Here is a 25,551-nt window from a genome sequence, read left to right as displayed (position 1 = left end):
TAAAAACAAACAGTTTCTAGGATATCGATCTGTTATCCTTTACTTCAGAAACACTTGCTTCTTCCTTCATGTATTTTCCCTGATTTCTTTTTTCCAAATAGTGGCCCAGCCTTGGCTGGAGGGGTAGAAAGGCATGCCCCAGGTTAGGAATAGGAGTAATTGCAGGGCTAGGGGTTGTGAGCTGGGAAGCAGGTGGCTACAGCCAGCAATTCCTGTGCTCCTCCTAACAGCTAAGGGTCTTATTTCAAGCCCCCTTTCCCACTCATCCAAACAGAGGGAGGAAAGAAATCAGGGCGCTTCTTTTTCTCCTGAGCTATAGCATTAGTGAGCAAGCAGTGGCTCTGTGCTCTTGCTTCTCCTAAGACAGCTTGCTAGAGAGAAACTGGAAGAACATCAGGGTTAAGTATCAGCACAAAGTTGTTCAGCCTTGTGTCGGCACAGGTGCTTTGGCATCTTTGTGCCCAGAAGCAAAACTGCAGGTATTTAGGTTGACTTCACATTTTTCCAGGTCACTTCCAGAGCTGTTGCCCACTCAGGCCTTGGCAGGTGTGTAGCTGGGTGTCAAAGTTACCCACAGCCAGGCTAAGCCCTGAAGAAAACATGAAAAATGTGATCCAAATGGTAAATTACAAACAAAAAAAAAGAAGGAAAACTTCCAAAAATTGAGTCTTCCTTTCTGAACAGTCTGAACTGACTATTCATTCATGTCAACAGGGCACTTGGGGCCTGATTTTCTGTTCTGCCTCTACCTAGTGGAGGCTCCTTGCCAGGGCTGACAGGTATGGGCTGTTTCTGAGGATGCTGCAAGCCCCACAGCAGCTGGCAGGGTGGGATAAGACTTCTTCCTGCTGTTCCTTTGTATCCAGTGTAACTTTCCTATAAAGCAGGGAGCTACCATTGCTTGCAAACTTGCATCTATTTAGTCTTTTGTTATTAAAATTCTTCTTGCCATCTATGCACTTCTAATCCCTTTAAAATATGGCTGAGCTCTTGGTTGCTGTGATACCCTTTGGCATGGAGGACCTCCTGTTCATCCTTCATGGCGCACAGCTGCTTGCATCGAACTTTCTTCTGCTGCTGCTCAATGTTGTTCACTGTCCTGCCCTACAAACACAGAATATCACAAGTGGTGATTAGCTTATGCCAGGGAAGCTGCTGGCTCTGAAAGAGAGATGGTGCATGCGGTGTCCCGTGATTCCCAAGAGCTCTATGTTTTCCATTTAAAGATACTTAAATGCCAGAAACAGCATTACAGGCATATGTTCAGGGAATTGACAGAATCAGGGGTTTGTAAGAACTTTTGTCCCCTTGTATTTAAAACTTGAGAAGAGGCGTGATGAGAAGAGGCGCGAGATGCCTGCTGATGAGCTATAAAGGCTTCTTTGTGCTGAATCATCCGGGCTAAAAAGAGCTCTGGCTCTCTCCTGCTAAGTGGCCAGGGGCTGCTGGTGGACCCCACGGAGACAGCTTTTGTTAGCCGAGATCAGCTGCTGCAGAGGTGTCTGGGTCCTTTCACTATAACACAAGCTGCAAAAGGGGCTGGGGAATGAATTTGAATTTTCTTCTTTTGCTCTCCCACTGCATTTTCCACTTAAAGCTGCAGCTGGTTCACTCTAGACCGGGCCCAGAGTGCAAGTCAGTATGGGAGCAGTATGGACTTAGTGTGAGTTCATGTGGATGTGGCATTGCAGGGTGTTTATGGAAGAGAGGGGAGGATGCTGCATCTCTAAAGTCAGCACTCAGATGTGACTTTTTATTACTTTGATGATGGGAGGAAGTAGCTGTGGGATAAACGTTCATCCCAAAAAAGTAACTTCTCAACAAAAGCAACCGTCTACCTCTCGACATGCTTAGGCAGCCTTTGCCATTGCAGGCTTCCCACTTTGCTAGAACTGAGCCATGCCTCAGAAAGCTTCCTGCAAGGGCAGGTTTTACTGAGATGGAGAAGTTCAATAGCCTGTTTCCATCAGTGCCTGCAAGACCAGGCTTCCTGGGAGCCCTTGAATACTGCAGCACTCCAAAGAAACCGAAAGTCAACAAAAAGAAGATGGTAAATGGCAATAGCATCCTCACATTTCCTTCACTTTAGTGAAATTGGATGTGGTGCACTTATGTTCCCTCCTTTTGTTGGTCTTCCCAGACAGTCTCAGGCAAAGAGAGGTGACTGAGTACTTACATCGACAGCACTCATGGCTCTCCCATCTGGAGCTGTGTTTTTCAGAGGCAGTTTGGTATTCACCAGGATGTGTCCTTGCCCACGGGGCAGGTTAGGTCAGAAGCATCTCCCGGTTTATTTAAAAAGTTGTGCTGGACAGTTTTTCCAGTGTTGGCAAATACGGATGTACTTTGTATAAAGAATGTTCTCCACACCTGCACAGGAGGAGGTTCAATGGCCAATAAATTGGAGAGGTGCACAGAAGATGAGATACTCTTCCTTCCCCAAGGCTGGATGTACGCGAATAATCGATGAGCAGCCACAATGTAGCAAACTCAAAGCAAGTCCCTATAGGAGGGTGACTTTATCACCTTATAGGCAGGTGAATTTATTTTAAAGCAGTACTGATTTGACTCAGTCACGCTCATATTCTCATACCCGTGTACTCACAAGATGGGTGTATCCAAGTTGTCTGACCAGCACGCAGACACCAAGATGTGTGTGTCCATCTTCACGATGACTGTGAGGATGAGGGATGGTGCCACCATGTCCTCATCAAATTTCCTGGGTTCCTCTTAGATTGGTGACTGTGTGCTGGCTCTGGATGTGCCTTTTGTACCCTTTAGCTGCTGGCAGCAACTACACTGTCCATCCCACTCCACCTCTGGGAGTTACCGAGATTTACTCCCTGCGCTTTGTTTCCTGACTGTGTCTCGAGCAGCTGCATGCTGTGTGTGTGCTGGCACCTTGGTGGGCTCCTCATCAAGGTCCCATCAGCGCCTGCCACTCTTACAGCATTCACTTACAGTCTCCTGCCTTTGGTCCCTTCTGGTGCCTCACACCCAGCCATTGCATTCCTTCCCCATTCTTACCAATCTTCCCATTTCTCTTACTATTACAATCTTCTTCTGTCTTTAGAAGACAGTTAAATCTGTAAGAAATTTTTTCTGAATGAATTCTGTAAGAAATTCTGTAAGAGATTTTTTTGTGGGGGGAATTAGCATTATGGCCATTAAAAGGCAGGAAATTGTGTATAATTTTTTTTCTTTAAATCAACTGCTTCAAGGGAGAAAATGAGAAATGTTTTTGAGAACAGTTTTCCTTTATATGAGAAAACAGAAGCTCCATTCCTCTCCCTTTCTCACACCATCTGTGTTTATTAACTCTAACTATTTTAGAAACAAAACATTTCTTACATCTTTCATGTAAGCCAGGCTAACACAATCCACATACATAACCATCAGGGCAAGTGCAGGAGCCATGTAGGAAAGGAAGATAAAAAGCTTTCTTTTATGCTTTCTTCTAAGCATCAGAGGCCTAAGAAAACTGCCTGAAACCCTCCACAGTTCATGGGTAGTACAAGGCAGACATTGCATGAATTTATGCAGCCCTTTGGTACATCCAACCCAAAATCTTGTTTCCAGCAGTGGCTATGAGAGAACAGCCAAGGAAGACTGTAGGAATAGGGCAGACGCATATAGTAACATCGTCCTCCTATTCTCCCAGCCTCTAATCATTTTCAACATAGTTTATATGTGTTTAGCAACTCCCAATGGATTTCTCTTCCATTAATTTGTACTTGAACCAAACTGTAACATCTCCAACATCTGTTGGCAAAGGGCTCAATAGGTGGACTGCTTGTTGCATGAAGTGCTGCTCCTTTTTACTTATTTTAAACCTTGTTGTCTCATAGTTTCTTTTGATGCTCCCGAGTTCTTGTATCTGGTTCTGCTAACAGCCTTAGCCATGTCCACCTGAGTCCAGCTAATGGTCTTTGAATAACAAGTCAATAATAACTAAATAATAACTGAATAACTAAAAAAAATTAGTTGTCTCCCAACATCCTGAAGGAGCATGACCATAGATTTATGCTCTACCTTTTGTAACCTGGTTTGGGTCTTCCCAAGGCCCAGGCATCAGCTCTGTTACGAAAGTGCATTGTGGGTGCTGCTCTGCAAACGGGTATCAAAATGGAAATCAGCATTAGAAGTAGCATAATTTATTTCTTTGGAAAGAAATACTTCAGATCAGCTAGTTACAAGGGTTTGTTTTCTCCAAATACTGCTTTTCCCCAATTATGTTAAGCTTATGAGCCTGTCTTTAACGAGACTCTAAATCTTTTTAGCTCAGAGTTCTGTTATATGCCATATCTGAAGTCTCAGCTTGTTTCTCCAGCACAGTGTCTAGCATGGCACATCCATTTCCCACTCTAGCGAGTGCATTACAATGCTGATGTCCAGCAGGTAAGTGTTTCACTTCAGTGTATTTACCAATCATTCTTTACAAGGAAGATCTTTTCCTTCCTGGGGTTTTCAGATGCTACATCTTATTCCATGTTTGTTGCCTATAAACTTCTCATAGTCTGAGGAAAGATGTTTCTAGTGGCAGCTATTGTTAACTCAGATAAACAGTAATTCTGAATGTGTATAAAACGCTTTTCCAACCACAGAATCTCACAGTGCTCAGCCTGTGCAAGTCAAAAGTGTTGCCCCTCGGGGGTTAAAGGACGGGTGCCAGGCCGAGTGCGGCAAGCAGGAGTGTGGCAAGGACAGGTTGCAGGCTTGGCTGTGCGCAGGGCAAGCTCACTGCAAGGGCTTGAAAACACACACGTGCTTATGTTGCGCCAATGTCTGGGGCGAGTGACACCCCATGAGGACTCACGGTGGCAGCCCGTGACATCCCCTCAGTGAGGGGCTGCTCTGGTTTTTGACTGACCCTCTGCCAGGACCAGCCAGGCTCCATCTCTGCTGGAAGGGTGGCTGCTCTCACCCCGGGTCTGGAGGAAATACGATGGAGAAAGAGAAATGTAGGGCTTGGGGTGCCCCGGTGATATGGCAGAAGCAAAGACATGCTGACAGCTGGGTCTCATCTGACTTTCAACAGGTTGGCATTTACATTTTATTTATACATTTAACAGAAAACAGGTAATCAGCAGTAAGATAGGTCATAAAACAGCAGTAATATAACATAGATCATACTTGATGTAACACTTACTGTCAGAAAAACTCTGTGTACATAAGCTCACAAGATACCATGCACGGAGAGTAAGCATGACAGATTGCTCCCCAGGTGCTGGTCCTGGGGAACTCTCGAAATTCTGGCAGCAAGTGATTTTTATGATTTCGTTCACATTCTTCCTTTCCCTGTAAACAATTTGGTCCGCATGTAAACCGTCAGGAAATGCTATGATGGGACAAATGCCCAGGGCTGTGTAGAGGCCATGCCAAGCTTGACTCCAGGGGTGGCCAGGACTTGGGGCTACCTCTGCATGGCTGCCTGTCACCAGGGCAGAAGGGCACACAGCCATGTGGCTCCCCTGGGCAGGGCTCTTCAGTGGTCTCAGCTCAGGTGTCCCTTCCTAGGACATGCAGCGGTGTCCAGGACCGGCACTCATCCTCCACACTTGTTTTCACTCATTTTCCCTGTGCTTGACTAAAGACCTGCCTGTCCTGAGCAGGAGCAAACCTCCATGCACGTGGCCACTTGGTTCTTCTGTAGATTGAGCTCTGCTGTGAAGGGCAGATGGACTTTAAGCCCTTCTAGGGAAGCAGGGTGGAAAATCAGGAGTAGATCTATAACAGCTAATTTTATCTCTTAAATTGTACATGAAAACAAGTAACTCAGTGCAGTGATGTCCATGGGGTTAATATGAGGTTAATATCAAGGCTGTATTACTCTTTTTCAGCTTCCTTTTCCAACTTTCAATCTGCAGTTGATTTTTTTTTAATTGGCAAAACACAGGAATGGCCCAGAGATGCTTCTGGGATTGCAGTAGGAATCAGGTAGGGACAGTGGGGCTTGGTATATTATCTTCATTTTTAAAACATTTTATCAATTCGAGAGCTGGAAATACGTATTTTTTAAAAGCACAGATCCTGAAGTGCAGAACTCCTCTTCTGCAGCAAATCCCCTTACCAGGGAACTGTGGAATATGTCACACCTCAAATTACTGAGTGGACAATCGATGCATGGAACTTTTAGACCATTTTCTATTGCCTCTACTATTAAGGCTCAGTCCAAGCTCATCACAGTCAAAATAATTCCTGCGTGCTCCCATACAGTAGCAGGCAGCTGCAGGAAGGGCAGTACAGCAGCAGGCAGCTGTGGGAAGGGCAGGCTGCCTCGCATGCTGTTTGCCTGCTGAACAAGGAGCTGGGTGGCTGCATGGGAGCAGAGTCCCCTTCCCAATCTGCTCCCTTTCCCTTGTGTAACGCTTGAGTCCTCTGGGATCTGCAGAAATGGGATGTATCTGATTTCTAGTGTCAGGACTGTTAAAGAAATTGCTTGTGGGACACTGCAAGGATAAAACACCCATAGTGGTGTACATAAAAGCCACATCTTTGCTGCTAACTGGACCACTGCAGGAGACACCGATTCCCTTTCTTCATTTTTCCTTGACACTAAGGCCATTAATTTCCCAACTGCTTTCTGCGGCAGTCCTAGCTTCTGCTGGCCTTGCCTTTCCTGGATCAGCCCTTCCCTTGGCTGGCACAAGTGTCTGTACAACAGTGACAGATCAGAGCAGCCACCAGAACTGGGTTAAAACAAAGCTTGCAAGAAAAGAAAAAAAAAAGGTTCATTTTAACCTGGATCAGTTCCTCAATCCTGTGCTCCACATTGTCATGGGCAAGTAAAGAAATGATACAAAGGGAGAGTGAAGAGCAAATGATGTGTGAAATGACAGCCTAAACTATAAATGGATGGACATAACCAGTCTCAGTCACTCGGCTTTAGACAATATAAAAATCCTCTTTAAGCCTTCAAGTATTTTTACAGCCTTAAATCGCCATTTCTCCTCTCTCTGAAAGAATCTCCAAAAATGCAGAGTGGCAACAGCAGCAGAAGAAAATGAGACCAGGGCTGTGAGTATGTGCATGGGGCCAGCAGCTCTTGTCCGAGCGCCCAGCCTTGTCCCTGGCTCCCCGAGCCGCCCAGGAGACCCTGGAGCGACAACGCCTCATTTTATTTTCCTGACTTCTTGCAGCCTGCGGAGACTGGAACAGGACTCTGCTCTGCTCGAGTGAGGATTTAGAGGCTGTGCCAGGTAATCCTGGGAGATGTGTGTCCTGGCTTGCACACGCTGCTTGGACTGGAGCAGATTTATTCCACTCTGAATTCCTACCTTCAGGGGGACTCCCCAAGGGGATGAATTCTGACCTGCAGCTCATAGGGACGGCAGGAGAAAGCTCCAGCACGGCCAGCCAGCCTTTCACTCCCTATATTCCCCTTCCGCATCATCTGCTGTCTGACTTCTGGTGGCAGAGGGGCCAAGGACAGCGGCTCTAGGCCCACTGCGGGTACCTTTTTATCTTTGGTATCTGATTTTGACTATTTGATTGGAAAACAAAAGGAAGTGCTAAGCTGTCACCTCCAAAGTGTCCTGGCCAAGTGGTCCAGGTTACCAATGCTACCGAGTACAGGTACCGCTGCTGGGAACTGCTCATTGTGGGTGCGGACACCTGGGGAGCCTGCTTTTGCTCCTTCTGAAAGATATCGCTAGGGACTCCTGCTGGCATTAGGGTATGAAACATGGCTGTGTGCTATCACTGAGCAAAGTATGGAAAAGGAAAGCCCCTTTTCGGGTGTAGGGTGTTCAAACCCAAAGCAGGGGGATAGGAGCAGCCCATAAGCAATTTGACCTTTGCTCTTGCACAGAGACCACACGAGACCCCATGCTGCTCTCGGGTTTCTGAGATGCTCTTGGTTAGGCAGGTCTATGTGGTCCTTTCCTCAGACCAACTGGAAAATGACTGCAACACTGTTATAAAAACAAGAAATAACTGAATCTTCTGGAGCTGGAGAGTCCTACAGCTCCAAAAGCAACATAAATTTGTCAAGTGTCCCCATCACTCTCGAAGTGTAAAGAAACAGGATAGAGATAAACGTAGGGGAAAGTGAGGGAAGTACTGCAAGGTTGCTGTTTTGGGGTATGAATTTACCTTTCAATTAAAAGCAAGGTCTTGCAGTTTGGGGAGAACCTGCACTTAGTTCTGGATCCTGTGTCTTTGCTGCCCTTTTCATTTACAGAATAAGCTGCAGAATGCAGTTGTTATTTTAGACATGAATATTTTTTATCTGAGCACTACTGCCTACCAGAGATTTTGATTTTTTTTTTTTAAATGTTGGCTAATTTTGTGTTTTGAGTAGGAAGCTTCAACTTCATACCAGTTCTACACATGCTCTTCTGCTATCCAGCAGTTTGGGCAAGACAAACATGTAACCAAGACGTTCCTCCACTAATCTCTATGGCTTTTATCAGGATTTTATTGCTCACCTTACTGTGGACTTTGAGAAGACGTGGGGAATATCTGAAGTAGTTTAAAATTATTTAATCTTTAAAATATCACTGGGATGCAGGCAAGTGTCCCTATATATCCACCCAGCCCCAGTTTTTGCTTTTGCTTTCTAACTGGTGAATAAAGCAGGGAAGGCAGGGCCAGGTGAGCTGCCTGCAGTGATCTCTGCGGGGAGCCTGCCTCTCCCCCTGACTGCATTAACCACCTCTGCTCCCACTCCAGATGCCTTCCCAAATCCTCAGTTCCCTCCTGACACCTCTGTGCTGTTTGTCCTGCACCACTCTAGCACTCGCAGGAGAGGGGACCCCCATGGGCACCACCCCGTCTCGCCCACGCTTATGGTGGAAGGGCGTGCCCAGGCAGCGTCGAGGCAGGAAAAGTCTCTGAAAAGCAGCAGAATTATCAACGTCTTGCACACCAAAGCAAGTCCTAAAGCAGGCAAAGCAGCAGCTGGGGAAGGTAGCAACCCAGCCCCAACATCCCCCCTTGTCTGTCCGTCTGCCTTGGCACAAGGTGGGAGGCAGCGGGCAGCTCCAGCGCCGGCACCCTCAGCCTGCTTGGTGGCTCATCCATTGGGAGTGACGAGGAGGAACACTGCTTGGTATCATCCTGGGCATCTGCCTGCCTGCCAGGCTTGCTCTTTAAAACAGGCTGTCAAGCACAGAGAGCTGTTGAATCAATACGGATTTTATTCTACCGCCCGTGCCCAGTAGCTGTCAATGCCACTTCTGCTGGCATGGGGTGGGCTATGCCGCTGTACACGAGGATGAATCTGGGCTACGAGGGAGAGCATACCAGCGCTGACTCCTTGGTGCCCATCTCGGATGACTGTGAGAAAGCAGCCAAACAGGAAGACTTCAGAGACGGTGTCTCTGTGTTGCCGCTGCCAGTCTCCCCCGCCAGCGCCAAACATGCATGTTTGCCAAGCACAGAGGAGAGTTTGGATATACTACAGTCGGTCAGTCCTTCGGATGAGATGTGAAAGCAGGGGCCTCCTCCATCAGCCTTGCCGAACCTGTTGCACGTCCCGAACAGACTATGAAAATCAGCTGACATCCAGATCACCGTCTCCTCTTCCACCAGGCAGCTTCTCATGCCCATCCCAAGGCTGTAAATTGCTGTGGATAATAGCTGTGACATTTATCTGGACCGCGGCTGCCTACCTGTGCTTGCGCGGAGGGTCCGGTGCTCGATGGTCCCATTGGAGAGGTGATGTCTGGCTACTTGGAGCTCGTGTACTTGGTGACGGCTTTGGTGCCCTCTGAGACGGCGTGCTTGGCCAGCTCTCCCGGGAGCAGCAGGCGCACGGCCGTCTGAATCTCCCGGGAGGTGATGGTGGAGCGCTTGTTGTAATGGGCCAGGCGGGAGGCTTCTCCAGCGATGCGCTCAAATATGTCGTTGACAAAGGAGTTCATGATGCCCATGGCCTTGGAGGAGATGCCGGTGTCGGGGTGAACCTGCTTCAGCACCTTGTAGACGTAGATGGAGTAGCTCTCTTTCCTGCTCTTGTGCCGCTTCTTATCGCCCTTCTTCTGGGTCTTCGTCACGGCTTTCTTGGAGCCCTTTTTGGGGGCAGAGGTGGACTTTGCTGGCTCTGGCATCCTGAGAGCTCTTTCTCTGAGTCTTGGAGCTGCTTGGAAAGAACATCAGAAAAATCAAATTCTTTTTTGTTCCTCTACAGTATAGTTTTACTGAAAGATGAGAGAGTCTGAGTCGGAGACAAGCGACATCTCTGAATCTGAGACAAACACACCATGACCCCGTGCAAGCATTTTTGAACTGCCAGCGAGAACTGCTCTGGTTTGTGTATGGTTTTTTGTTGTTTTCTGTTTAAATCCCCGTAACACTGGCCTTCGAAACATCGCTGAAGCCAGGCCTAGTTGGCATCTACTTAGTAAATATGGCCTGGAGGGTGAACATATTTCTGAGAAAAACATTGCAGTTCCAAAGAAAACACTAACTGCAGCATGGATTAAATTAAATCTTGCTGGAATGGGCTGGAGACTGTTGCAAGATATCACTGAAGCCACCTTTATATGAGACTGATCAAAATGATTTTATATGGTTATTACAATCTCCAATAGACCCTTTTTTCTTTGCATGTAGGTACAAGTTTATTTTGAGGGTGCTTGTGTTTCTGTGGCTATTGTTTTACACCATGCATTCCAGTGGAATACAAAAACCACATAGTTTTAAGCTAGCTAGCTGAGCTACGGGAATCTCTCAGTATTCACATTAGCTAGCAAAAATACCAGAGAGTAGAAAAGCTCAGAGGAGGTGGCAGGAATCGCCTGGCAGAGAAACAGGAATGTGGATAGGAGGAAAAAATCAAAGTGCTTTTGGGCTACATGTTGATGGAGAGAAGCTACATGGACTGAAATTGCTTCCTGCTATTTGGCGCTTTCTGCTCTCGAGAGAGCGAGCCTCCACTGGCCAGTTCACATCAAAGATGCCTGATCCTCTCTCCGAGTTTTTCTTCATTAGGCCACAGCCTGCAGAGCCCTGACCTGCAGCTGACTCCTGTCATCCAGAAGTGCAGTAACAAAAAGACAGTATGTAAACCTGTCATAAAACTGGGTGCCTCCCCTACACTACAAATTTACATGTGCTTTACTACATGGGTCAAGGGAATAACTGCGTCATAACCTGGTAAACGGTTTTGTGTTTCAGAGCACACTTTGAGTGCTCCCTTGAAAGGCAAGGCTTTTCCAGGCTTTACTGGAGGATCAGCTTCCAGCATCACCCCAGGGCTTGGGCTTTTACTGCTCTGTGCCTCCTTTGAAGATGACCTAGGAATTACAGTCTGCTGGCCAAGAGACGCTAGAAGAGAAAAAAGAGCTTCGGGGCTGACGACACATGGGAAAATGGATAGAAGTAAACAGGAGAGAGAAAGCTGGGATGTAACATATGGTCTGCACACACACAGCATCAGAGAGGGACCTAAACGGTGCCTGTGCCAGAGCAACGGCTGCATGCTCAGCCTTGCCTCTCCTCCTTGGGAAGGAACGAGATGCCGCCCTCCATCCTGGCCTGGTTTCTCCACTGTTGCCTGCATCTGTAATCAAAGCCAGACACAGCAGCTGTGTTGCAACCACGTCTATAAGAAGTTCCTGTTTGCTCCCTGTGGGAGCAGTCGTCTTCCATGCTGAGGCTGGATTTACCTGCCCATGTCTTGGTGGATACCAGCTCCTGCTTCCAAACCATGCGAGAAACCTCCGCGGCTCCAAATCCTCCGTACGTGAGATGCTGCCTTCTGCCCGCAGCAAGCACCAGGGCCGCTGGTGCCTGCTTTACCCTACGAGGCACCGACGCTGGGCTCTGGCAGCGCATGGTCTGGCAGGTATTGGGCAAAGGGCAACGCTGAGCATTTCAAGTGGGGGTACACCCAGCTGCAAGGGCAGGCTGGCACTGCTCGGGATGCTAGGGAGCGGGGAGGCAACGTCTCCACCACAGCCCTCCAAAATGCCCGTCTGGCTACAAGCAAAAGTTGGCACCAGTGTCCTTAGCACTGAGTTTTTGCTCAAGCAAAGCAGTTTCTTCCTTGCTATTAATGGGAGTTTTGCCTTTGTGAGACCTGAGAGACCTGTTCAAGTTTCCTTTGCTTCATCTTGCAAAAAGAAGTATTTTGTCACTCCAAAATGGGATACTGTCTAACTAGGTGGAAAAGGCCAGCATATAGGAAAACTTCATGTAACAGGCTGCAAGCACACCACCAACTCCTTGCCACACCAGAACCTCAAACTGCTCATGACTAAAGCATGCAAATATTAAAAAAACCCAAACACCAACACTGGGTAAATACATATAAATCCCTCTCAAATCCCTGCAATAACTAGCAACCTAACATCAGGTATGGAGGATAGGAAGAAAAAGAAAAGAAAAAACAAACAAATGTATTGAAAGCTGTTGATGCTTTCTTCTAGCTAGCTTCAGTTTATGAACATTAATATCTTTTCCTAGTTTCAGGAAACCTGTAGTTGTTACGTATGTGGTTATACCACCTGGCAATCATAAACTAACATATTTTGCTGAATCTTTGAAGTTAAAGGAAAAGCAGTTTCATACCAAGAGGAAGGAGATGGGCACGTTGCGAGAGTAGTTCTCCTTCAGGTGAACTCACGCCCTGGCAAAGCTTCATGGCCAAGTGAGCTGAGCTAGGTGGAAAACCATGGACAAAGACCATGTCCAGAAACACATGGGATGGTTTTGACCAAAGTGGATTCTGAGACTTGGCACGGCAAAATGCTCAGTTTGAGCATATGAATAAACAGTGTCACAGAAATGCCAGAAATGTGCAGCTGGAAGGAGCCTCCAGAGCTCCACGCTTTGCTTTGAGGATGGGGTACCCAGGCGTGCCCTCCTAGATGAATTTCTTACCTCTTCTTTAAAATCTCCAAAACCATAATTTTCATGTGCTATATGTGCTTGACTCTGCCACCTCATCCCCTTTCTTAATTTTCCTGGGTGCTCTTCTCAGTGGAGGTGTTTGGAAAGGCAAGTCCTGGACACCCTTCAAAACTCTGACACCTGCCCTCTTAAACACCACATTTTCTTCCTCTGGTGAAACCACGATTTTTCTTCCTTTTTCCTCTACTTGGGAAGCAATATTAGGAAAAGAAATCCCCTACCACTCTTGTTTGCAGACTCGAAAATATGTCTTTTCAATGGAAAGGCATTTTTCCAAGAGAAGAAATAACTGTGCACTTGCTTCTTTTTCTCTTGAGCTAATTTCCTGACTGAAAAACACCACAACTGAAAAATGTAAATGACTTTCTTAGGCTTTTTAAAAAGTGTATCCTTCTAAAATATGTATTAATTGTTAAGTGCACTTGTACTGCAGCTTTTAAAAAATGAATACAGCGCCCAACAGGCACGGCAGTGATTTCATATGTCTCCAGAAAAGGTCACACCTACAGGACATCTCTGTCCACTCGACCAGCTAATGCCCTCAGGTAGTGCGGCCAGGATCTCGCTCTTCTCCCATGTACGTCCATGATGACGGAAGCAATGATGCGAAAGTTCAGAGATTAGCACAAAAGCTTCGGTGTCCTTGCTTCCCTCCACCCATTTCTTTGCAGCCTACTGTTTAAGAGGTAAATAACACCTTCTTTGGGAACAGGTTGTCTTCCTTCCAGTTTGTTTGGGCAGTGCCTAGCACAAAGAGCCTGACTGCGCTTGCCAGGTGCTAAATAAATAATGTTAATAATGGTCAACAGTATCACCAACCCTTCTGTCAACAGTGCAACGCAATCCACAGGCAGGTGCTGCTCCGGTATGAAGACAGAAGTAGTGGGATTATTCCCAAAGTGCCCATGTGGAGAGTTTGTTGAGGGAAAACTAGGTGACCTTTTAAAAAATGGTTCCTTTTTATGAAAACAGTTGCATTTCTTTCTTTTTCCTTAAAAAAAAAAAAAAAGAGAGAGAGAGAGAAAACCTGAAGAGGTTAATAACTATTAGTTTTTGTGTTTGGAAGTGTTGCCATCATGATTGACTTCTCTACTGTGAAGGTGACCAAGCACTGGCACAGGTTGCTCAGAGAGGCTGCAGGGTCTCCATCCTTGGAGATCCTCAAAATCCAACTGGACACAGCTCTGAGCAACCCACAGTGGCCGACCCTGCTCTGAGCATGGGCTGGACCAGCTGTTCTCCAGAGGCACCTCCAGCCTCAGCCATTCTGTGACTCTTGGAGACTGTAGCTGGGTACCTCTCACCTAGAACATGCTTTATGAGCTGTGTTCCCCCGATGGACATTTCCCACAGGATACTACAGCCAGAGACTCCCACAAGGACCCCTAAGGAGGAGAGATGGTGTTCATCTCCAGGTCCAAGCCACTGAGGTCCCTGGGACACAGGTTATGGTCATGCAAGAGGAGGCACTCTGAAGCATCACGGTGACATTTGGAAGGTGTCAGGTTCTTGAGGAAAATCTTTGGGCACATTTTTTTTTTACGGCTTTGTATGCTCTGAGTCAATCAGTTATCAGTGCTGGCATTTTTTTCCTTCCTCAGAAAACCAACAACAAAACCAACCACAACATTTTTTCTAGCCAGCTCGAAGCAGCAGCCTGCCTGCTGCCAGAAACCAGAGCAGTGTGGAGTGACAGATACATCTTCCTTTGTGTTGACACCCCTTTCTTCAGCATCATTAAAAGGCAAATGAACTGAAAACATATTCAAAGATACAAATCACCGCAGTCTCTCAGATCCGAGATGGGAGAGGAGCCCTGCTGAGAAATCCCACGTGAAGCCTGATGCTGTCTCTGTTTTCCCCAGGCCTGATATATTGATGGAAAGAGAGACAGGCAGGGAAGCTCCTGCATTTTTGTTCATTTTTGGCCTTGCTGCTGAGTCTGTAGGACCAGTGCCAAGCTGGTGCCAGCAGTGTGCATGGGTGACAACGGGTGGACTATTAGCTGGCCTTCTGGACCACTCCTCATGCAGAGGTGGAAACAGCACTTGGATTTTCTTCTTCTTTTTCCTATTAAAAGCTGTCCTTGCTGCGATAAGCTCTGTGGCATCCACCATAAATCCCCATGCCCACCGGGCTGCTCCCTTGCTGTAATTTCCTAATCAACCATAAAACTTACATTTCTAGAATCAGCACTTTGTTCTTAGGAGGTTTTGGTGAAAAATTAAACATTTGTAGGAAAAACTCAAGCTCTCATCTTTTGGACATCTGATATTCTGATATTTGCTAATCTTCTGATGATCTATTTTAATCCTTGCTAGAGTAAATGAGAGCCAGTGGGCACTTGCTGTTTATTCTGCCCCTTAAATAGGAATGTCCTGTTAGTTCTGTCCAATTATTGTCCCTTTCCTTAGTTTCTCTTGCTGTATAAACTAAAGAAAGCTTGGCTTTAATCCTACATGTCAAGAAACGTAAAGTGAAATTTGTTGCTGCTTTTTGTTTTACTCTGAAACACAAAGAAGGGCAACAAATTAGGGAATGTTTCCACCGAAAGGAAAAGGCTTTCTAATGGCTTCATCTGCTCTGAAATGCTTTTAAGAGCACAGACAGCAGATCTGGTAAATACAGTTTACAAATTACCAGATGTCAGCAAATGACTGTTATTGGAACAGCGTATTTCTGCAAACTGCAAATCTCCTCCTTTTTATAAAGTATGGTGATCTACCTGGAAGCTATTAAAAAAGAATTTGCTCATCCAACAGGTGCCATTAAATAGTAACACCTGAGAAAACAAGCAGATATTTTATGGTTATTTGGTAGCAAGCTCTGCCTTAGGTAGTAAAGCAAATCAGAAGCGCGATGAGTCACCGTGAGACATCGGTGATGCTGCCTCATGCAAAAACTGATAGTCATATTTTGGACTGGAAAGAATTTTTCTCTTGGTATGTTGTCTAGCATGTGACGATGAGGTAATATTTGCTTTGAAGTAATGAGGAGGAGAATTTCCTAGAATAAGGTAAACTAGTCTGAAATGCCTGATTTCTAATTTCCAATGGTGGAGGGGCGCAGAGATCAGTTTTGGGATCCCAGGCCTCCTCCCAGGTAATCCAGTATCAATAATAAGGCCCCATCCCCAATCTCACATGTTCTGCTGCATTTTATATGATTGCTCCTGTAAAGTTATCATTTAAATGGCTAACTTTTAACCTTGGATACACACATGCAATTCTTCTAGTGAAGAGATTCATACTTGCGTATTGGACCATGAAAATATGTTAAAACTGAAGATGCCCCCTTCTCCTTAACATAGAAAGAAATGTTACAAACTCACTCCGACACAGATACACTATGTTCAAAGTGATCTTTAGATTTCTTTAGAAGACATACAAGCAGAACAGAGCGCTGAAATACACCGGCATCCTAGCTCTTTGACTGATCCTCATCATTTCTTGTGTTAACACATTGCCTGGGAGTTCAGTACAGGTTACTCCCTACAGTAATCTTTTCTCTTCTTTTCTAGCACTTCCATTTATGATTTTAGAAAACACATTTTTAATCAGCAGCAACAGCTGTAATTTCTTGTGTTACTTCTGCCCAAGCTGCAAGTACTTCTCAGGGTTGTGGAGGAGTCAATCAGAAATGTTTATGTACAAAGTAAGGAGCAGGACCCTAGATCAGAGCTCTCTGCAGAGAAGATGATATATTGAATTTTTAAAGAAAAGAAAATCTTATCCATGAGTCAAGCAGAGCAACAGAGAGACACAGTGCTGCAAGAAGAATGACTGTCAGGAGGCTAAATACTGCTGTCCCTACTCTAATTAAAGGAGCGCCTCAAGTCAATGGGGGTTTAACCTGGGTCTGAAACCACAAATACAATGTTTAGAGAAGCTTAGCACCAACAGGCGACATCACTGATTTCCACTGGAATCCAGGAGGCTCAGTACTGTATAAAATCAGACTCCGCGTTTTATCAAAGTTTTGTTACTGTGAATAAATAACTGAGTACTTAAAAAAGCTTTAGCACGACTTCTATCTGCTCTTTATAAGAGCACTCATTATCTACCTGTTTTGGGATATCTCTGATCTACATGCTTGACCAACACGATCTAATAAACACAAAAAGGAGAAATGATGTTTTCCATAGATAATACCCATTACATGTTTATGAGAGTACACCCAGTACCAGCATCTGCTACAATTACACTCCAGTCAGCTTTCCCACAGAGTGCCAGGATTTAAGAGAAAGCTGTATTATCGCAGCCATCCTCGGAAAGCCCTCAGTACTAACACAGTCCAACAGAGAACACAACCAGGCTCACTCCTTTCCTGGGGTTTTATCAATAAGCCAAAACCTTAACACAACATAAACTTCAGCACAAGCTTCCTCTCCAAGTTTCCCAGTCCTCAGGATTTGCTGCTTCTGCCACGAATCTTTTCCTCAAGCAACAGGCTTCTGTTCCCTTCATATCCCACTTCAACTCAACTGGACCCACTGGGGGTCAACCTGTCAGCAGCAACCCTGTGTCTCGGTGCAGGGTTTAGCTCCTGTCCTTCGACTAACTCAGCAAAGTTGCTCTGAAGGCATGGAGAGGACAGAGCCTGCTAACCACGTACAGGCAGATGATCTCCAACTGACCTGGAGCAATCCTGCTGGGCAGGAGAAGCAAGCAGGACATCACAGCAGCTCAGCTACTCGGCAGCATCGCAAGCTGTACATATCTTCTTGGTGATTTGCAAAGTACACACTATTGGAGATGGGTGTGAGAACAAAAATCATAGGTGACCGCGGTCTGTAATACTAACGATCCATTACACATCAGTGTCCTGGTTTCGGTCATCCCACTGGGAGCGGGGGGAGTGAGGGAGCGGCTGCGTGGTGCTTAGCTGCTGGCTGGGGTTAAACCACAATCAGAAAGGTGCTTTAGTTATTCCATGATGCCCTATGCTACTGAAAATAAAAAGAGCAGATTCAAAATAAATTGCTCTGTGCCATATCAAAAATGAAAATCATTTGATCTTTTGACCTCATCATTTCAATTTCTCTGGAAAAGCAGAAGACCATAAACTCACTGAGTCTGCTATATCTAAATAACTCCTTCTACAATGGAGCCATGGTCTCTAAATCAGTAACAATAATAAGCCTAAAGAACTGCTATGGCATTTAAGCAAACTATTTTTATGGATTTTATGGAGTAACAGAGAATTATCAAAATTCTAGACTATCTTCATTGGTGCTGAAAAAGGCATCCATTAAAAACGTGCTAATTCAGCCATGGCCAAAAATATGAGAGAAGCTACAGCCCAACACCTGCAGGCCATAAGGGGAGAGTGGGTGGGAAAGGGAGAAGAACCCCCAGGAGATGAGAGCTGCTTCTGAGTTAAGGCAGGAGTTATGTGGGAACCAACGCAGACACGTGTAGCACCTCTTCCTACCACACGCCCCATCCCCAGGTTTCAGTAGGTTTCTGTGACCTTTTCCAGTGCTACAGATAATTTGTGTAGCAAAAAGAAACAAAAGCAGGGATCGTACCCCAAAATGTTTACTCTGGCCATACTGCGTTGACTAGGAATAATATGTATGGATATAAAACCATGCCGAAGTGGAAAGCTATGTTGCCAAATTCAACTGAAGATCAGACCAAGGTCATTAAGGCTTTTAAGAGTGATGTGATGGGTACATCACAACGTTAAGTATTACCACATATCCTCAATGGCATGGGTGAAATAAACTCAGCAAAACTTTTTAACAACCTTTATGCAATGTATATGGGTCTAATGCACGTATGCTTAACAGACCTGGGCAGTATGACCAACTCTCCCCCGAGGCGGGGAGAAAGAGCCAGGAGAGGGCATGACGTGTGCAGCTGTAATCAATCATGACCGATATTCCTTCTAAATGAGATCTCTAACTTCAATCATCGTTTCCCAGTTCCATTACTCACATTTCAGCAGGTCCTGAAAATGATTAAAAAAAATTAGTGGAAAGCATGCAATTAACGAAAAAGTCAGGAATATGTGAAAGCTGCTTTATCATGGCTGTAAAGCATGGGTGCCTGGGAACATGGAGTGTAAATGCAGGAGCCGTGGGTACCACGCAGGTACATCCAAAAGGACTGCATGCCATGCCACAAGCTAAAGGGCAGCGAGTGGCACAGAGTCAGATTTCATTGCTACAGGATACTGAAAATATTGTAATGTGTGTATTAATAATTAATTTGGCATGGTAATAGCAATTTTACTGTAAAATGGAGATGTGTGACTATTACTGGAGCCTGCGGGGAGACAAAGATAAATCTCCTTCCCCGGATCTCACATCATCCAATAACCGGATTGGGAATACGATCCAGGACTGCTGACACCTTTCTCTGCTGCAGCCACTAGATCACATTACCACAGGCGGACAGTCCTCTGAGCGTTAGAGGTCATCTTCTGTATGAAGCAGGAAAATGGAGAGCCTGTTAGATGGAAGGAGAGGAGAAAAGCATGGCTGGGACAGCACGGCAAAGCTCCACCGAAGAGGGGAGCTGGCTACTCTCCAGAAATAGATAGGGGTGAGCACTTAGGACGCAAGAGTTATTGAAGGTAAAAGTAAACTCTGGCACAAGAACTGACAATAAACCATTTAAAAATGTTTATGGATAAATTTATGCCGGAGATGAGAAGAAGGAACCTCACTTACTTACAACCTTACTTGGAAGTGGGAGGACAAGGGCAACAGAGGAGCAGAGAAAGATGAAGAAACCCATACCTTCCACAGTTCAAAGACAAAACCTGATTTTTTTTTTTCTAGGATATGGCTCCAGCAATAGCAAGTAACTGCTCTACATGAACCAGACAATGTCTTTCTGTTCTATGTTGCTGCGCTACTGAAGAATTGTGATCAAAATGCACAGAGGTCCTTCACTTTGCATTTCCCTTTCCTTTGTTCTTTTCTTTACTGTTCCTTCCTTCTTTCTCTCACACCCATTACAAGTGCCAGGAGCTTCAAAGCCCCAGCAGGTTTGCTGCCACTTGGTCTCGTCCAACACGTGATATTTGTACAGAGACTAACATAGGACTTTGAACAGCCAAGGGTTGAAAAGCTTGCAGTTTTCCAGAAACATTGAAAAAAATGGCTTTCAGGCCAGGTTAGCCCATGCCCAAATTCCACATCGTACAGATTGCCTGTGAATGGTGTTTTAATTTAGCTCTAATTTGTGACAGCATCATTATCACATGGACTTAGTGTGCCAGTCACTATACTGATACAAGCTAAAAAAGGCCATCTCCCTTACAGAGAAATCAAAGCATAATTAGGGATACATCAATATTTACGTCAGGCAGGGGTGCAAAGAGCTCTCTGCTGAAGACTCGGTTGCAACCACTCGGGTGGTTGCAGTGGGGAAAATGGGGGTTGCTGGACAAAATGACAGCCCCAGAATGCCAGCGGTCATGGCTGGTCAGCAGCAATTAGAACAATTAAATGTAAGGCTTGCTTTTCAAAACACAGAATGGTTTTCAAAGGCAGCAGGTTTAAAATGCCAGTGGAGTGCCACCTTATCTGCACCACACTGTTATTTTTAACCATCCGTGGCTCCATCCTCCTACACTCACTTTCCTCCTGAGGCTTCCACACCTTTAGTTTCCCCACTGCTACAGTCTCCCAACCTGCTTCTTCCTCAGATGAAGTGCTCACCCTTTGCTCTTCTTCCTCCCTGCTGGTGCCTCTCTCAGCACGCACCCTCCGCAGAGCTCATCAGTGCCTCTGCTTCAAGAAGCACATCTTTGTGGGTGACTCCTGAGTCCTTATCTTGAGTTGTGCCCAGTTATCAGGCAGGCGCAATCAATAAGAAGGACTATCAGAGCTGGGCTGAGGACCCACAGTGCAGGAGACGAGAGAATACGGGATTAATTCTGGCGTAGGAGAAAGAGGAAGGTGTGACAGGAAGGGCAAGACAGCTGCAGTATCTGTATCTTCAGGGCACAGCTCCTGTATCTGCAATGCATTTTAAGGCTTATACACATCAAGAATGGAAATAACCCATATTTATACTGGGTACGGTCAGACAGCTGGTTCCTTATGCTCCTGTCTTGTAGCACCCCACTTGTTACTCAATCATTTTCCAGGTCCCACAGAGGACCCAAAGAGGACTTCTCCCTTTCTGTCAACACGGCAGCAGCTTCTCTACCCTTCCTTCATCCACATTTGTCAACGGTTCTCTTCAGTTATTTTGGTTTTTCCCTTTCCTTGATTCTGCCTGCCCTTGTGACAGAGAAATGAGGAGACTCTTACCAAACGCTTTCCCTGGCCCTCCTTCACACTAGGATTTCTCTTCAAGTGCTGAGCTCCAGAGCAGTCTCAGCTGCTCCTTCCTCTCTGCACTCCCTGTACCTCATTTCAAGAATTTCTTCTGCAAAAATGTCACATGCTTTTCTGCTCAAGCTTCCTCTCACTTCCCAGGGTAACTCATGTCCTCTTTGTAACTCCCAATAACCTTCCCGGAGGTGCGCTTTCAGTTCCTCCTACCCCTTCTTCCATTGCCTCCTGTGCACACTGTATTTATTATATTGCCACCTTTGAGTTTTGTTCTCATTCCTATCTTCCTGTCTTCTTTTGTGTAGTATTTGCTGCTTGACAAATATCAGTCTACTACATACAATCTCCCTCCTCACAAGAAACAGGGTCACATAGGTTATGCAAACAGGTTATAAGGAGAGATTTTATGTGCCCAAAAGCACGTCCATTTTTCCTGACTCTGTCTGTTGGTCTAATATAAACATTGCCTCTGCTGACAAAACTTTGCCCTCTTAAATCCTTGATCATCGTGGCTACACCCCCACACAGTTTCTTCCTCGGCGCACACCTCCTGCAATGATTACCTGGGGGATGGTCCTCTACCTTCAGCTGATGCATCTCAACTCTCCAGGTGGCACATCTCACATCAGAGATGAGTCCTCTGCAAATGGAAACTCTCTCTTCCCTGATCCTGGGGTAAACGCTAGTTTTTAACAAATAACACAGAAAACCTTATTGCAATGGACTGCCTGTGTATTTTCACCAAATTCAGAAAAAAAAAAACCCTATTCTATAAGAAGTTTTAAGGCTGGTTTGAAAGATAAACAATCCCCCCTGACAGGGTCGGTGACATACTATGACAAGGGTGGTGATTAACTCTCACCACAAAGGAAAATGTTGAGTTGATGTAGGTGGCATATAAAATCCCCCACTCTCTTTATGAGTCAGGTAAGCTTCCAGAAAGCGGAGGTGGAATCTGTGGGATGGAGCTGTTTTCATTCCAGCCAGTTAGTAGTATGCTTTTTGAAAGACAAAAAAAAAAGTTTAATTATTAAGTCAGATTTTTTTTAAACTAAGAGTCTTATTTAAACAGCAAAATCTAACATTTGCCCTTGATCTTCAATGATGCTGTTTGTAGTCAGTGATAGTCAAGGGGAAATATTATTAAACAACTCCACCCCTACCCCCTGAGGTTAATGTAGCATTTTTGGGTTATGCATCTATTCTTCCATCTCCCACCCAATGCATATGATCCTACAGTCACAGCTCTCTCCTCCCCCTCTGGCTCCAGAAAAAAAGGGAAGCTGACGAGCCGAGATCCCAGTCTCGTCCCACATAGAGCCCTTTTCAGAGGCAGAGCTTAGCTCTGACGAGGAGAAAAGCATTTCTCTCCCAATAGCTGCACAAAAGTGGCTTAACAAATCTATAAAACAAAACAATTGGGAGAAAAGAAAAGCATTTTGTGGGGTCTTATTTTGGATCAGTCCAGGATTCAAGTGGTAATTCAAATAGATGGCAGTGTCCCTTGTCTAAAATTATAGACTTTTCATTACCAAAAATCAGAAATTTAGAAATGTGAAGAAAATGCCATCAGGTCCTTGAGTTCAGGGGACTCGCAGTCCTCCCCTGGTACTGTCAGTGGGAGCACAATAACTGCTCTGTTCACAGTGCAGCCTGAGCGAGCTGCTTTCTCAAGTCCACTTCTGAATTTAGGAACATTTCCCACATACTTAATTCTTCAGTCTACCCAATACATGTGTTTGAGGATGGGCGGGAGCAGCATATTTCAGGTGCTGAGAAAGGGGTGCAATAGGATCAGACTATCAGCATGAGTCATTTCTTTGTTTCAGCTGGAGAATGGAAGATCTGGAATGGAGTAGAGATATACATATACACACACACACATATATATGTAAATGTAAGTCAGGAGAAAGGATGGAGGAGGACAATGACCAAAGGAACAGCGCAGAGAAAAAAACGTCAAGAGGACGGCAGAGTAAGGCAGTGGACTGAAGTGAGATGTCAGAAAGGAGAGAGCAAGACAGGGTACAAAACCAGGACAGAAAAAGAGAAAAAAAAGAAAAAAAGATGGAAGAAGGAGAAGATCTATGAAAGGGGAAAAAAACTAGAGAAAAGGCATGAGTGGACAAAAAGCGGAGAGAAGGGGGAAGGTAAAGTAACCAGCACAGTGTTTGGCAAGACAGAAATACTGAAGCATAAATAAGACACAGAGAAGAGAGACTCAGAGGGTCATAAAAAGAAAGAAAGACCTTGCACAGCAGAGAAGATGTGAAATAAGCAGTTGGAGAAAAAAAATTACCTGCCAGAACAGCACTTCTGAGAGTCACGGGTGAGAGGTGCTGCTGCCCCAACGAGGGACAGAGTCAAGCCCTTGGAAGTGACAGGCTAAACTCAAGGGGAACAAAGGATGAGGCCAGGAGAAGACAAATGATACCCTTGTACTAGGTTGCTGCCTTTTGTCTAAAATAGAAATCATGAAGGTCATTGAAATTGCCACTTAGACCTTACATCTGAAACTTAAAAAACCCCTTTATTTTTTCCAATACATTCATTCTTCCTCCTTCTTTCCCAATGTTGGATTAAATTAATTACTGTACGCTCCACAGTTATACCTCCCTGCCAGGGAAGAAAACCCCAGACACCATTACGCCTAAAGCAGACCTTGCTCTCTGGCTCCCTTTGCCCATAGAGGCTTCTGTAGAAATCTTTCAGTAGACAAAGCTAGATTTCCTGCAGCTCCAAAATTACCCTGATGGAGCTGGGTATCATTAGCAGGGTGAGGAAAGAAAGAGGAAGCAAACAGCGGTGCGCGCTCAGGGAAAAAAAGCTTTTTTTGTTTTATAGTTAGGAAATCTTACCAGTATAGAGGGAAAAAATTGCTGCTGGTAAATAATGTCACTCCTTTGCACATCGAATAATAGGAACAAAAGAGGAGGGTGTGGGAAGTACATTCATAGCATCAAATTCTTTCTGTTATTAGCATTTGTTTGATGTAATAAAAACATAATCGGGACAATAACACACTATAACACAAATACTATGGAGGCTATAGAGTAAAAACCCCAGGAAGATCAAACAGTGTTCCCAGGGTAGCACCAGTCTGAGAAACCAAAGCTTTATTAGTAGTAACAGGAGCAACATATGGAGATGAATGAAACCGTGTTTGTAAATGTGATATGCAATTGCACAGTCTCGCTTGGCTTTCCTTTTTCGCAATCTGACTCAGCCTCCACATGGCTCCACTCCCCCATCTTTTGATTCATAAATTCTTGATCGCAAAAAATAAAGAGTTACAAAGCCCACATGCAAAGGGCACGAGATGACGTGAAATACGAGGACGCTGGCGAGCGCAGAACATGCCATCAGTCACCACCCTGCAAACGGACAAGGCTGCTGGAGAAAAGCAGCGGAGCCAGGGCCACCCCCTCCGGGGGCTCGCCGGAGGATGCTGTGCAGCAAACCACAGCTCGTCTCCGTTGCGCTAGAGGCACGCGCTGAGGTAGACAAATCTATTAGAAAATTGTATAATATTGCTTACGCTGCACGGCAGCCACTCCGTTAGGCAGTCCCTGCATCACCAAACCCAGAAGATGGGACATGAGAGGAATGAGAAATAAAAGGGTTTCTTATGGCATATACTCCCTGTACTTCTTAAGCTATGAAAAAGAGATCAGGGTTAACAACAAGCAGCGCAAAAGACAACAAACGGTGCACGAGCAATGGCGTACAGCCCTGTATGTTAACTAAATAATTAACAAACAGACATAGTGTTGACATAGAGGTGTCTATACACAGGAATGACCTCTTCCCTGCGGGCCTGGTTTCCTCAGCGTGTGTGTGGTGAGGCTGCAGGCGGCCAGCCCAGCCCGGCGGCCCAGAGCAGGTACCCCGGGCCGGACTGCAGCCCCCAGCCCTGCCGCCGCCTCGCCCAGGCTCGGGCACGTGCTTCGCCTTCAGCCCCCGGTTAACCGGAGCGCAAGTTAGCTCCGGCGATACGATTCCTACCATTACAGCAAAGCACAGGCAAGGCTGCCGCCGTGTCTGTGCATTTGTCGAGCCCGGAGCACAAGGAAGCCCTGACCCTGCTGGGGCCGGATCCGGCCACAACGCACGCTACCGCTACCCATACCCAGCATTACGGTATAGGCTGTATAACAAATAGCATACTTAGACAGCGCGATCCCCGCTGCAGACTATTCCGGTGTGCAATGCATATAGCAGAGGGCAGCACGGACTGCACCATAAACAGCCAGCGCAGTATGGAGGATCTTGCCTGCTAGGCGTCTGGACTCCTTCGCAGGCGAGCTCCAGGCGCCGGCGCGGCGCAGGGCAGGGCAGGTGCGCGCCGGGCGCGGCGGCGGGGCTGGGGGGGGCTGCTCGTTGCCGCTCCGCGCAGA

The 25,551-nt window shown here is 45.9% G+C and overlaps 1 protein-coding gene across 1 annotated transcript; it reads right to left on the bottom strand.

Annotated features, from left to right (window-relative positions):
- Positions 1-8,953: 8,953 nt before the first annotated feature.
- On the bottom strand, positions 8,954-25,341 carry LOC127023724 (histone H2B 5-like). Its single transcript, XM_050908010.1, has 2 exons — positions 25,322-25,341; positions 8,954-10,081 (listed from the first exon to the last, which is right to left on the bottom strand). Exon 2 carries the CDS (start codon positions 10,050-10,052, stop codon positions 9,672-9,674), a length of 381 nt encoding a protein of 126 aa, XP_050763967.1. The 5' UTR covers positions 10,053-10,081; positions 25,322-25,341; the 3' UTR covers positions 8,954-9,671.
- Between the last annotated feature and the right edge of the window lie 210 nt (positions 25,342-25,551).

The sequence above is a fragment of the Gymnogyps californianus genome, chromosome 1 (assembly GCF_018139145.2).
Source record: "Gymnogyps californianus isolate 813 chromosome 1, ASM1813914v2, whole genome shotgun sequence".
Taxonomy (NCBI): domain Eukaryota; kingdom Metazoa; phylum Chordata; class Aves; order Accipitriformes; family Cathartidae; genus Gymnogyps; species Gymnogyps californianus.
This window is presented reverse-complemented; position numbering and strand designations above follow the sequence as displayed.